At 48.7% G+C, this 14,722-nt stretch overlaps 1 protein-coding gene across 4 annotated transcripts; it reads right to left on the reverse strand.

Annotated features, from left to right (window-relative positions):
• Window positions 1–2,256: 2,256 nt before the first annotated feature.
• LOC105260590 (UL16-binding protein 1-like) lies at window positions 2,257–11,715 on the reverse strand. 4 transcript variants are annotated; one of them, XM_045058197.1, is made up of 5 exons: window positions 11,548–11,715; window positions 5,631–5,894; window positions 5,122–5,394; window positions 4,256–4,366; window positions 2,257–2,761 (listed from the first exon to the last, which is right to left on the reverse strand). In XM_045058197.1, exons 1-5 carry the CDS (start codon window positions 11,633–11,635, stop codon window positions 2,706–2,708), a joined length of 792 nt encoding a protein of 263 aa, XP_044914132.1. In that variant the 5' UTR covers window positions 11,636–11,715; the 3' UTR covers window positions 2,257–2,705. The 4 variants fall into 4 exon arrangements, with proteins under 4 accessions (XP_044914132.1, XP_044914131.1, XP_044914134.1 ...); XM_045058196.1 differs by having other exon boundaries at window positions 11,515–11,715; XM_045058199.1 differs by having other exon boundaries at window positions 2,257–2,857; window positions 4,234–4,366; window positions 11,515–11,715.
• Between the last annotated feature and the right edge of the window lie 3,007 nt (window positions 11,716–14,722).

A 14,722-nucleotide genomic window follows, 5' to 3' on the forward strand; every position in this document is an offset into this window, starting at 1 on the left:
ATCCTGCTACCAGGCTAAGACCTCCCCAGCAGTCAGGGACCACTGGTCCCCTATGTCCCCCCCATTGTGCCCACAATACCGGCTGCCCGCCTAGACACCAGGCAAGGACGTGTTCGGGTTTCCGTGTGGGGATGGCCAGAGTGATCATGGTGATAACCTGAGGTGATGGGTGTGAAGGCCATAGAGGCAGGGACGGACTGCTCCCCCATCTCCTGGGTCAGCTCTGCCCCCCCATCTTATGGGTCAGCTCTGCTCCGCCATCTCCTGGGTCAGCTCTGCCCCCCCATCTCCCGGGCCCGCTCTGTCCCCCCATCTCCCGGGTCAGCTCTGCTCCCCCGTCTGCCAGATCAGCTCTGCTCTCCCATCTCCTGGGTCAGCTCTGCCCCTCCATCTCCCGGGTCAGCTCTGCTCCCCCATCTCCCGGGTCAGCTCTGCCCCCCCATCTCCCGGGCCAGCTCTGTCCCCCCGTCTCCCGGGTCAGCTCTGCTCCAAGCAGGGGTGCTCAGTGGCTCCGGATCTGAGGTCTGCAGGAAGCGAGCTGCCAGTGCCTTGCAGCAGCCTGAGCCAGATTTCTCACGCTTCTACATCTTGCCATGCAGTCTCTACTGTTCACTTTCTGCCTCACGTGCTAAGACCCAAGCCACTGTCTGGGGGAACACAGCACTCAACTCCAGGCTTTGGAGTTGCCTCTGCCCGGCCTTCCCACTCCCTCCCCTGGAACAGACACTGGTGCCTGTGCATGTCGGGCTCTCTGCTGTCAGCTTGGAGGCTGCCTCAGATCCTCTCTCTCCCTCTGTCTCTCTGTCCCTCCCCCGTGCAGGATCTCTCTCACAAGTAAAGAAACATTTAAAAATAAATAAATAAAATAATTCTATCACTTAGTATCAAAAGAAAATGAAATAACATACTAAGAAAAGTGCTAAATAAAAGTGCATTCCCCAAATGCATGAATGGACATGGATGTTACATGTGCTGCACCCTGTGGTCTGATTTCTCTGGATTCTTTTTGGTTTTTTCATTTTTTTTTAAAATGTTTATTTATTTTTGACACAGAGAGAGACAGAGCATGAACAGGGGAGGGTCAGAGAGAGAGGGAGACACAGAATCTGAAACAGGCTCCAGGCTCTGAGCTGTCAGCACAGAGCCCGACGTGGGGCTCGAACTCACGGACCGCGAGATCGTGACCTGAGCCGAAGTCAGCCGCTTAACTGACTGAGCCACCCAGGCGCCCCTGTTTTTTTCCTTTTTTTAAAATTTACATTTAAGTTCGTTATCATATTAATGCCCCTTAGCCATTTAGCCTATCCCTCCTCCTACAGCTCCCACAGTAATCCTCTGTTTGTTCTCCACATTTAAGAGTCTCTTATGTTTTGTTCCCATCCCTGTTTTTATATTATTTTTGCTTCCCTTCCGTTGTGTTCATCTGTTTTGTATCTTCAAGTCCTCATATGAGTAAAGTCATATATTTGTCTTTCTCTAATTTCACTTAGCATAATACCCTCTAGTGCCATCCACGTGGTGGCAAATGGCAAGATTTCATTCTTTTCGATTGCTGAGTAATACTGCATTGTGTGTGTGTGTGTGTGTGTGTGTGTGTGTGTGTGTATAGATATATATAGATATATATATCTATTTTTAGTTTTTGGAGGAACCTCCATACTGTTTTCCAGAGTGGCTGCACCACTTTGCATTCCCACCAGCAGTGCAAAAGAGATCCTCTTGCTCTGCATCCTCGCCAACATCTGTCGTTGCCTGAGTTGTTAATGTTCGCCATTCTGACAGGTGTGAGGTGGTATCTTATGGTGGTTTTGATTTGTATTTCCCTGATGATGAGTGATGTGGAGCATTTTTTCATGTGTCGGTTGGCCATCTGGATGTCTTCTTTGGAGAAGTGCCTATTCATGCCTTTTGCCCATTTCCTCACTGGATTATTTGTGTTTTGGGTGTTGAGTTTGATAAATTCTTTATAGATTTTGGATACTAACCCTTTATGTGATATGTCATTTGCAAATATCTTCTCCCATTCCATTGGCTGCCATTTAGTTTAAAAAAAATTTTTTTTAACGTTTATTTATTTTTGAGACAGAGAGAGACAGAGAATGAACGGGGGAGGGGCAGAGAGAGAGGGAGACACAGAATCTGAAACAGGTTCCAGGCTCCGAGCAGTCAGCACAGAGCCCGACGCGGGGCTCGAACTCACGGATCACGAGATCGTGACCTGAGCCGAAGTCGGACGCTCAACCGACTGAGCCACCCAGGCGCCCCGGCTGCCATTTAGTTTTGCTGATTGTTTCCTTCGCTGTGCAGAAGCTTTTTATTTGATGAGGCCCCAAAAGTTCAGTTTTACTTTTGTATCCCATGCCTCTGGAGACGTGTTGAGTAAGAAGTTGCTGCGGCCAAGATCAAAGAGGTTTTGGCCTGCTTTCTCCTCGAGGATTTTGACGGCTTCCTGTCTTACATTGAGGTCTTTCATCCACTTTGAGTTTATTTTTGTGTCTGGTGTGAGAAAGTGGTCCAGGTTCGTTTTTCTGCACATTGCAGCCCACTGTTACTAGCACCACTGGGAAGAGACTGTCTTTATTCCATTGGAGATTCTCTCCTGCTCATTAGTTGGCCATACGTTTGTGGGTCCATTTCTGGGTTTTCTATTCTCTTTCATTGATCTGAGTGTCTGTTTTTGTGCCAGTACCATACTGTCTTGATAATTACGGCTTTGTAATAGCTGGAAGTTGGTGACGTCGCTGGATTCTTAAAGTCTGGTCTAAAACCGAACAGCAAGTGATCCAAAGGTAGCCTAGCAAAACGGAATCGCTAAGCGGGACGACACTCTCGGGGGCTTCCTGGTATAATCAGCAGCCTTGAGAAAAGAACAGGTGTTGGTCTCGTGGCCGAGAAATTCCTGGGCCAGTTGTCCTGGGGCTGCCCTTCCCCACCTACCCCCGCACCCAGAGCCCAGCCCTCATTGAGGGACATGTACTTCCCTCCAGCCATCTCCCCAGCCCTGGGTCCAACCGCCTTTACAAACCTCCTCCCTCTGGAAACAAATCACTGAGTCATCCCCAGGCGCTGTTACCAAGGGTTTGGGCTCAGGAAGTAACAAATCATTCTGCCCACTTGACTCGGGTTCTAATTCTGCCTCTGATGGGCAGTCCTACAGGACCTGGTGAGGGATCTGACAGCAGACAGGGGCCTGCACTTGATATCTCTAACCTTGTGGAATTTTGAAGCAAAGATCCTTTCCTCTCCCTTCCCTCCCAGCCTCCCAGCTAGCAGCGCTCAGAGCCCTTAGCATGATGCTCCTTCCCCCATCCCATCCATTCCTGGTCTGGCTCAGCTGGGAGCACCCCCAGCAACTCAGCCCCCATATCCTGGGTCAGCTCTGCTCCCCCATCTCCCCGGTCAGCTCTGTACCTCCATCTCCCAGGTCAGCTCTGTCCCCCCGTCTCCCAGGTCAGCTCTGCTCCCCCATCTCCCCGGTCAGCTCTGTCCCTCCATCTCCCAGGTGAGCTCTGTCCCCCCGTCTCCCGGGTCAGCTCTGCTCCAAGCAGGGCTGCTCAGTGGCTCCGGATCTGAGGTCTGCAGGAAGCGAGCTGCCAGTGCCTTGCAGCAGCCTGAGCCAGATTTCCCACGCTTCTACATCTTGTCATGCACAGTCTCCACTGTTCACTTTCTGCCTCACGTGCTAAGACCCAAGCCACTGTCTGGGGGAACACAGCACTCAACTCCAGGCTTTGGAGTTGCCTCTGCCCGGCCTTCCCACTCCCTCCCCCGGAACAGACACTGGTGCCTCTTCTCGTAGGCCCCTGGATGGAGTCGCCTCCCCTGAGACATCATGTGGAGCCACCACGCCTCTCGTGCTCCAATGTGAGTACTGCCCAAGCTGTGCATCCCTCTCCCCGCACACCACCCGCACTGGGCCAAATTGGCTCTCTTCGATCTAGAATCAGGTCTGAGTCAAGCCTGACCTGGCTAGATCTCCTTAGCGTCAACAGGCCTTATGCATTGGGGGGCCCCTCCCCTTTCCCAGCGGCCTTAACAGTGAGGCCTTATGACAACTCAGGGCTGAGCTTGTCCACGTTACTGCTAACAACGGACAGGGGAACTCATCACCTCGTCTCACTTCTGTGATGACAAGGTTCAGCGAGTGGGCAGGGTCGGGTGGGGGAGTCACCTGTCCCTGTCCTCACACCAGGCCATTTGCCCCTCCCTTCCCGCTCCATCTGCTCTCAGTACCTGTCACTCTAAAAGACTCTACCTTGGATGCCAATTATGATTAAGCGGCTGAGAATCACAGGGAGGATCCAGGTGATGGGTCTGAGGGCCGTGGCCCCGGACTGGGCCGTGACTTGCTGTGAGCCTGGCGGGGCTGAAATGGAAACACAAGAGGGTTTCAGACCCCAAATCCTGTTTCAGACTTAAATGGGAAGAGATGGCCCCTCCGCTCCTCCTGCCGCAGATGATCCCACGCTGCAGATGCTTTCTGTCACTCTACATTGTGGCAGCTGCTGTGACAGGTTCTGGGGCGGGAACCGAGGAAAGACACGGGACCTGTCCCGAAGGACCTCGCACAGCTAAAGGGGGAAGCATGGGTTCCAACATAACTGGTCACTCCTGCTGTGGCAGAAGAGGGGGTCATGGAGCACGAGGGTGGTGACAGTTGACCCCCTCTCTGGAGCTAACAGTGCACGTGGCCAGGAATGATCCCCGGCCAGAGACAAGATGAGATGAGAAGATCAATGATTCTCAGAAAAGGGAAGAGCGAGAAGGAATCTCTGGAATCAGACTGACACCCTCATGTTTGGGGCCAGGAGGGAATCCAAGAAATCCCAGAAAACTAAAGGACATGTAGCAAGGAAGAGATTTCAGGAGATGAGAAGGGAAAGGAAGGATGCTAGAACATATCTGTGGCCATTATTCTCCCCAAAAGAAATTCACCATGGATGGATCACCTTCTCTGGCTCTGTTTCTGTCTCTCTCTCTCTCACTATCCCTCTCTTTCTCTCTCTCTCTCTCTCTCTCACACACACACACACACACACACACACACACACACATGCACACTACAGTGGAGAAGTTTGGCCCGATTTCAAGAGAACAACTTCATCCAGTCTTCTGAGTTACCTGTTGTCTCCCACAGTTCATCCCAGTGCACCAATATTCGCTCAAGCCACTTGTTACAATCTCCAACTGAGATCTTCATGAGGAAATTGGTCAAATCTCTGTCTCTCTCCCATGAGTCCTTTATCTGTAGGCCTCTAGGACGAAGTGTCCAATTTCCACTCTCTGAGTTAAAGAAGTAGAATATCTTTTCAATGATGTCAAACTCCCAGGATCCGCTGGTGCGTCCGTTGTCCCCACGCACACACACCATCCTGCCCTGCAGGGAGAGAGAATCTGTCCCCCACCCCCACCACGGGAATGAAGTCAGTCTCTGGTCTTGACCGATCCCTTGTCCCACCCGCTGTCCACTCCTCGGCTCCCCTTCACCCTTCTTGGTCCTGTTCTGTCCCTCTTCACTGCCCTGGCTGCTGGGCCACATGTGTGGGACCCATGTCTAAGTTGTACATGAACACAGCAGGTCCCTGGCCCTACAAACTGTTCTACTTCTGCCCTGGGCCTTTCCGACTTACCACTGGGTATAAAACCCGCTGCCTTCCAGTCAAGTAGTTTCTTCTTGAGCTCGTCTGCCAGGTCTTTCAGAGTTTCGGTCTGTCTCTCCCAAAACACTATGTCATTCACATTCCTCCCCAGAGGACCAAAGACTTCGACCTCCTTGTTCCCACAGGCATAATACAGAAACCTGTGTCCATTGACCTTGCCTTGAATGTCACACCATGGTTGTCCAGGATTGTGCTTTAGTGTGATGAGGAATTCAAAGGCAGGAGAAAGAGCATCTGCAAATGAAAACGTAAGTTAGGGTTGGGGTTGGAAGAACAGACCCAGAGGCATCCCTCTCCCATCCATGTGACAGTCATTGTATCTCTGCAGGGCTGGCCTAGCAGAGCAAAGGCGGCCCCTGCACAGCCCCTCCCCCCTAACAATTGAAGGCTGGCGCACTTCCCTTCTTGGAAAAGGACCAAGGGTCGGGATTCCTCTGCCTGACCAGAAACCATACAGCCAGGGACATGTCCCCTGTGTCTACCAGGCTGATACCCAGCATCACTCAGTCTTTAATCAATTCAGGCACGCGCTACGCTGGCCATGGGAAGAAGAGGTCTACATGCCGGCTGATGGTCAGGATCTATGCCAGTGTCTCGAAGAAGATGAGGGGCGCCGGGGTGGCTCAGTCAGCGGAGCGTCCGACTTCAGCTCGGGTCATGATCTCACGGCTGGTGAGTTCGAGCCCCGCGTCGGGCTCTGTGCTGACAGCCCAGAGCCTGGAGCCTGCTTCGGATTCTGTGTCTCCCTCTCTCTGCCCCTCCTCCACTCATGCTCGCTCTCTCTCTCTCTCTCTCTCTCTCAAAAATAAACAAACATTAAATATTAAATTATTAAATAAAATTATTATTAAATAAAATTATTATAAAATTAAATTATTAAATAAAAATAAACATTAAAAAATTTTTTTTAATAAGATGCGAGACCATGAGGGGGCCTACTCGTGAGGAGCTGAGTCAGGGCGGGGCAGAGTGAGGATAGAATCCAAAGTCAGAGAAGAGAGATTTGCAATCCTGGGTCCCAGCATTTAGCACAGGCCTGGTCATGGTGATACTCTACCATTAGGATGGGCCTTGGAGGCTTGGAAAGAAGGATGGTCCACACAGCACACACTAGAATATCAGGAATTCCATGACAGATAGTGGTAAGGGATTAAAAAGGCCCGGAGAAGTGCATATGACAGAACAAATGTAGTAAGAAATGCCAAAACGAAACCAAAAATATGCCCATCGACTATGCTCATGGAGCGATCTGGAGGACTCTCAAAGAAACTCATAAAAAATGCATGGTCCCACTGAGAAGGAGAACTACAGAGCCATTTCCCCGATGAACATGGATGCAAAAATTCTCAACAAGTTACTAGCCAACCCATGCCAACAATCCATTAAAAGAAGTACTCACCACGATCAAGTGGAATTTATTGCTGGGATGCAAGCTGCTTCAATATCCACAAATCAATCAACATGATGCCTCACATTAATAAAAGAAAGAACAAGAACACGATCCTCTCAATAGATACAGAAAAAGCATTTGACAAGATACAGTATCCTTCTTGATGAAAACCCCCAAGAAAGGATGGATAGAAGGAACATACCCCAAGATCACAAAGGCCAGGTAGGAAACACCCACCGCTAATATCATCCTCAAGGGGGAAAAACAGAACTTTCCCCTAAGGTCAGGAACATGACAGGGATGCCCGCTGTCACCACCGTTGTTCAACATAGCGTTGGAAGTCCTAGCCTCAACAATCAGACAACAAAAAGAAATAAAAGGCATTCAGATCAGCAAGGAAGAAGTCAAACTTTCATGCTTCCTAGATGACATGATACTCTATGTGGAAAACCCAAAAGCCTCCACCAAAAACCTGCTACGACTGATACATGAATTCAGCAAAGTTGCAGGATATAAGTCAATGTACAGAAATCTGTGGCGTTTGTCTACACCAATAATGAAGCAGCAGAAAGAGCAATCAAGGAATCAAGCCCACGGTACTGAAAACCATAAAATACCTAGGAATGAATTCACCAAAGAGGTGAAAGATCTATATGCTGCAAAGTACAGAAATCTCGGAAAGAAATTCAAGAGGACAAAGAAGTAGAAAAACATCCCATGCTCGTGGGTTGAAAGAGGAAATATTGTTATGATGTCAATACTACCCAAAGCCATCTGCATATTCAATGCAATCCCTATCAAACGGACACCAGCATTCTTCACAGAGCTAGAACAAACAATTCCAAAATTTGCAGGGAACCAGAAATGACCCGAATACCCAAAGTACTGTTGAAAGGGAACACCAAAGCTGGAGCCATCACAATTCCAGACTCTAAGCTGTATTACAAAGCTGTAATCATCAAGACAGTATGGTACGGGCACAAAAACAGACACATAGATCAAAGGAACGCAACAGAAAACCCAGAAATAGACCCACAAACATATGGCCAACTAATCTTTGACAAAGCAGAGAAGACTATCCAGTGGGAATTAAGTCTCTTCAGCAAATGGTGTTAGGAAAACTGGACAGCCCATGCAGAAGAACAAACCTGGGCCACTTTCTTACATCATACACAAAATAAACTCAAAATGGATTAAAAAAAAACACCTAAATGTGGGATAGGAAACCATCCAAATCCTAGAGGAGAAAACAGGCTACAATCTCTTTGACCTCGGCTGCAAAAACTTCTTACCTGACATGTCTCTGGAGGCAAGGAACACAAAAGCAAACATGAACTGTTGGGACCTAATCAAGATGAGGTCTGTTTCCTTCCGCACATTCAACAAAACTAAAAGTCAATGGACGGAACGAGAGAAGGTATTTGCAAATGAGATATCCGAGAAAGGGTTACTATCCAAAATCTATCAAGAACTTATCAAACTCACCACCCAAAAAGCAAATAATCCAGTGAAGAAAGAGGTAAAAGACACGAACAGACACTTTTCCAAAGAAGTCATCCAGATGGCCAACAGGCACATGAGAAGATGCTCAACATCACACATCATCAGGGAAGTACAAGTCAAAACCACAATGAGATACCACCTCACACCAGTCAGAATGGCGAAAATCATCAACTCGGGAAACATCAGCTATTGGCAAGGATGTGGAGGAAGGTAAAGCCTTTTTCACTGCTGCTGGGACTGCAAACTGGTGCAGCCACTAGGGAAAACAATATGGAAGTTCCTCAAAAAATTAAAAGTATAACTAGCCTATGACCCCTTAGTTGCACTATTAGGTACCGCTCCAGAGGATACCAAAATGCTGATTTTAAGGGGCACATGCACCCCAGTGTTTTAGCAGCACTATCCACAATAGCCAAATTATGGAATGGGCCCAAACGTCCATCGAGTGACAAACGGATAAAGAAGATCTAGTATAAATACACAATGGAATATTACTTGGTGATCAAAAGGAATGAAGTCTTGCCATTTGCAGCCTGTGGATGGAACTAGAGCATATCACGCTAAGCAAAACAAGTCAGTCAGGGAAAGAAATATCATATGATTTCACGCATATGTGGAAAGTTAAGAAACACAACAGATGAACATAGGGGAAGGGAACGAAAAATAAGATACAAACAGAGAGGGAGGCAAACCAAAAGAGACAGAAATACAGAGAAGAAACTGAGGGTTGCTGGAGGGGTAATGGGTGGGGGGATGGGCTGAATGGGTGGGGGGCATTAAGGAGGGCACCTGTTGGGACAAGCATGGTGTTACATGTAATTGATGAATCCCTACATTCTACTCCTGAAACCATTATTACGCCATATGGTAGCTTGGATTTTAATAAAATTCAAAAAACAGAAACCAAGAAACAATGCATGGGAGAAGGCACCAAAATCCTGAAGAAGCTTAGTAATGGCAGGGCGCCTGGGTGGCTCAGACAGTTAAGTGTGCAACTTTGGCTCAGGTCATGCTCTCCTAGTTTGTGGCTCGAGCCTGCATGGGATTCCTTCTCTCTCCTTCTCTGTCTCTCTTCTCTCTCTGCCCCTCCCCCATTTGCGCCCTCTCTCTCTCTCTCTCTCTCTCTCTCTCTCTAAAGAAATTAAAACAAAAGAAGCTTGGTGATGGCTTTCTTTGAAGGCAGAAGCTTGGCGGTAATGGGACGGCGTTGCAGAAATAGGCTCCCCGTGGTATTGGCGGTGGGAAGTCCCGATATAATAGATTTGAGGTATAGGCGCTCAACTGTCCGAAGCAGGGAGGCGGCAACGATTGCAATGATCCTAGAATGATCCTAGGCGCGGGAAAGCAGCCGGGGGCCTGGCCCACAGAAAGCTGTCCATCCCTCTGGCTCACAGAACACATGACTGTAAAGGCAAAGTAGCTGGACAGCCAACCCGAAGACTGCTGGAGTTAAACAATAAAAACAAAGACCAATCCCCAAGGTGGATGAGGGGGAAGCTGAAAGCGGTGACCCCACAGAGAGTCTGGATCCTCTGCCCAGGTTCCAGAACGGAGCCGCCTCTCAGAACTGCAACTCTTTACTAGAAGCAGAAGCCAGGTTCCAATCAGGAGGGACCCTTCAGGTCAACAGCAAGAGCAATGCTTCCTGCTGGCCTTCCCCAAAGAGTCATGTGGTCATTTACAGGGGTGAGCGTACTCTGGGGAGCAGAGACCACCCACCCGGACGTTTTCACTGCGTAATCCTACTGCGTGAGTTGACACCATCCACAGGGATCGAAAGCGTCCTCAGGGGCCCCTGTTATTGAGCTGGTGCAGGGCAGGGGGTGCCCCAGATAATGAAAAGACACCTCTCCCAGCCCCTGCTCACAGAGACATCATTTGGCTCAGGTACCCACATCACCATGTGGTCCTTGCACATCCCCCACCTTTGTCCCAGGAGTGAAAAATCTTTGCAGTTGAATTACTTGTGGGTTGGGGGCTAGGTTGCAAGGAAATTCAAGTACAGTACTCTTACACGGCCTTCTCTTCTCTCCAAATAGAATGTTTAAAAAGTACTTATCCTGGATGCAGTGAGAGAGAGGAGTACCAACATCAAAACCTCTCTGAATGCAAGGGTATGAAGGAGCCCTCTTGTATTTTCACTTAAATGCCAGCCCGGTGCAAAGATTTTCTGCATCTATTAAATATTTCCCAGGTCTCTGCTGTAAGTAACCGACAGTGCTCTTGTAGCAGGGAAGCGGCCATAACAATCCCTGGATGAAGGAATGTGGCTGAACCAGCCTCTTAGGTCACATAACCCTATAGAAGGTGTGACGCAGAGGTATTGTGTTAGGAAAACGTGCTCTGTGCACTCTGTGACATCCCCATTGGAGGTGGGGAAGAGACCCTTACAGTGTCCAAGGGAGGCAATGCCACTTGCAGCAGGGAAAGTCACACGGAGTAAGAGGCTGCAGGTGGTCCAGGGCCTGGTTGCCGGGAGGTTTCCGACTCTGAACTGAGATGTGGCTGGCGAATTAGGGCGGTGGCGCTGCATGTGCCTTGAACTACTGCCCCGTGTGCTGGGTAGTCCAAGGGAGGACAGCAGTGGGGACGGTAACCCATGAGGTAAGAGTTGTGTGAGCGGCCAGAGTCGGGGATTTCCTGGGGTCCAGGCCCTGTGGGATCGCGGTCCGTCCGGCCCGAGTCCTGGGCCGCAGGGGCTCGGGCTCAGGCTCCCCAAGCGGCAGGCGCCGGGTGGCAGCGCCCGCAGACCTCCCTCCGCGGCCCGGCTCCCTACCCTGCGCTCCTCGTCCCCAGCGTCAGGCAGCACTTAGTCGCCCAAGTCGCCTCTTTCCGTCGCGGAGGATGTGACCCGCCCCGCGGACTCCGCCGAGCCGAACAGGAGGCCGCGGCGGGGACGTGAGAGGGCGGCGCGGCGGCGCTACCCCGCGACCAGTGTCCCAAAGCTCTGGCCGGACTCACCTGTCTTCTCGCGCGCCGCGCCCAGGAACTCACCTCCGCCTCGCGCCCCGCAGGTGCAGTCGGACAGCACAAACAGGACCAGGAGGTCAAGTCCGAAGTTGGTGGCCGCAATGAGCGCCATCTCGACCCGGAGCCCCGGGACGAGCCAAGCGCGGCGGAGCCGCGTGTGCACGGGGAGGGAGCGCAGGGAGAGATGAGTTACTGCCCTGCAGCGCGGAACCTTGGCTTTGCCCCGCCCCACGCTCCCTCCCTCACCTGGCTGGGCTGGACCTCTGCATGCGCACGCGTCCGGAAAAATTGGCCAAGGATTCTTGGAAGTTTGCAGATTCTCAGTGCTGTTCTATTTAATGAGCAGAATCTTCTTGCCGATCCACATTGGACCTACGGCGTGAGGAATACAAATGGCATTAAAAAAAAAATTCAAAAAATGTTAAAAGTGATCAAACCACGTAACATTCACCATCTTCCTTATTTTTAGTTTACATTCAGTTGTAAGCCTCTCAGCTTTTAATGCTGGCTCTGCAATGGACCTAGCCTGCAACCAGATCAGACCTTTTATTTTTAATCTTTTTCATTTTACTATTTTTAATCTTTTTCATTTTAAGGGTGTCTTTTTTTTTTTTTAATGTTTATTTATTTTTAAGGCAGAGGGAGACACAGCATGAGCAGGGAAGGGGCAGAGAGAGAGGGAGACACAGAATGTGAAGCAGGCTCCAGGCTCTGAGCTGTCAGCACAGAGCCCAACGCGGGGCTCGAACTCAGGAACTGTGAGATAGTGACCTGAGCCAAAGTTGGACGCTTAACCGACTGAGCCACCCAGGCGCGAAGACAATGTATATGCATTGGATTCTTTTCTAAATCTTACCTGAGAATTTCTAATTGGAGAGCTTAATAGTTTACCTTTCGTTGTGATTACTAATACAGGAGGAGTTATCTCAGCCATCATATTTTTCATTTATTATGCTTTAAAAAATTCCCTCTCCATATCTGCATTCTTTTTACTGTCCTGAGTTTTCTTCTGCTAGTTTGAACATTATACATTCTATTTTTCTTAGAATCATTACCTTTAACCTTTGAACCATACTAATGTTTATTTACGTTTATTTATCATTGCTTTCATTCATCCCAAAAAACAAAATATTTAGCATGTTTTCACATCTCTTGTGTGTTTTTCCTCCCATCCCATTTCCCTGATATTACCCAGATTTTCATTTCTGAGTTGTTGCTATACTTTTTCTTCTCTGTGATATAAATTTCCCTCACCCTTCCTGCCATTTTTTAAGGCAACAGTAATCTTCAACAAATTAACAATTAAAAATTGTTTTTTAAACAAAATTTTAACCATCTTTAACAAATTAAAATTTCACTAAAATTGGTTACTCATTCTCCTTATTTCTCTTGTTACATTTCCTGGATGTGTTTCTCTTCCTATTGGAATACTTTATCCAAAAGGTATTTTCAAGTTGGATCTTTCCGGGAAAAATATTCCTTAGGCTTTATATGTTCAAGACTTTTTTTTTTTTTTAATTTTTAAGTGTTTATTACTTTTGAGAGAGAGAGAGAGAGCTAGAGCACAAGTGGGGGAGGGGCAGAGAGAGGGGGAGACACAGAATCCAAAGCAGGCTTCAGCCTCTGAGCTGTTGGCACAGAGCCAGACATGGGGCTCCAACTCACAGACTGCAAGATGACCTGAGCCGAAGTCGGCTGCTTAACCGACTGAGCCACCCAGGCTTGCCTGTTCAAAACTATTTTTAATACACCGTGGTAGTCAGAATTCTGAAGATTTCCCCCAACTTTTATGTTCCTTGGTTCTCAATTACATGTTAATTTAGGTACTGTTAATACAGGGGCCTGGCGGATGTAATTAAAGTGACTACTCCCTTGACCTTAAGATAGGGAGATTATTCTAGGTCACCTGAGTGGGCCCAGTTAATCACATGAGCCCTTCAAAATGAAGGACTTTCTGAGACTGAAGGCAAGAGAGATGTGGCAGAGAAGTAGTGGAGAGATTTGGTGCCCTGTTGCCGGCTCCTAGGTGAAGGGAGCCATATGCAAGGCAGAGGCCCTACAGGGGTTAAGGAGGGCCTCCAGATGGCAGGCAGCAAAGAAGAGGGACTCTCAGTCCAGAGACTCAAGAAATTGGATTTCTTTCTTTCTTTTTTTTTTTTTTTTAATTTTTTTTTCAACGTTTATTTTATTTTTGGGACAGAGAGAGACAGAGCATGAACGGGGGAGGGGCAGAGAGAGAGGGAGACACAGAATCGGAAACAGGCTCCAGGCTCCGAGCCATCAGCCCAGAGCCCGACGCGGGGCTCGAACTCACGGACCGCGAGATCGTGACCTGGCTGAAGTCGGACGCTTAACCGACTGCGCCACCCAGGCGCCCCAAGAAATTGGATTTTGTCAGCAATCTGAATAAGCAGATTCCTCCTAGTGTCTCTGGCTAAGAGCCCAGCTGGCCGATGCCTTGATCGTGCCTTTGTGAAGCCCAGAGCGGAGAAACTGAGCCAGTTGAGACATCGCACGTACTTAGCTGTGTGATAAGAAACACGTGTTGATTTAAGCAGCTAGTTTGCGGGGATGTGTTATGGCTGCAGTAAAAAACTAATACATAGACTCTCCTACCTGAGTGAGAACTTGACGGGATATAAAATCCTAGGCCCAAAGCCCTTTTTCTCCCACACTTGAGAGATCATACCCCTTGGTCCTCCTGCAGCCGGGATGGCTGTTGAGAAGACTGCTGCTGATCTCGTTCCTTCTTACCTTTATAGCTTCCGAGGGCTCCCTTGCGGGAGGGAGCCAGAAGACTGCTCATTTGTTACCTCCATCTGGTCGAGTTTGTACCACACTAGGTTGCCAGCTGCAGCTTCGTGGAGTTGGAGGAAGATTTTAAACACGTTTTCAACCCACAGATAGATGTGCTGATGGGTATGACAAGTTCATCGCGTTTTCTTTCGTTCAGGTGCTACTAGTTTTCCTCCCCTCCACCCCTTATAAAAATCAAACTTGTTGAGATATAATTTAGAGGCAATCCTCTCCTCTTTTCGAACACACTTCTCTTTGGAAGTGTATGAGAAGCATGTAGACATTTGGCCAAATTATAAGGCACGTTCTCAGGCTATGGAAGCCAAAACAGATGAATGATATTACACCAGCTATGAATCCTTTTAGCAACCTGTAAATTCTACAGAGAATCGTATTTCCAAGC

The sequence above is a fragment of the Felis catus genome, chromosome B2 (genome assembly GCF_018350175.1).
Source record: "Felis catus isolate Fca126 chromosome B2, F.catus_Fca126_mat1.0, whole genome shotgun sequence".
Lineage (NCBI taxonomy): Eukaryota > Metazoa > Chordata > Mammalia > Carnivora > Felidae > Felis > Felis catus.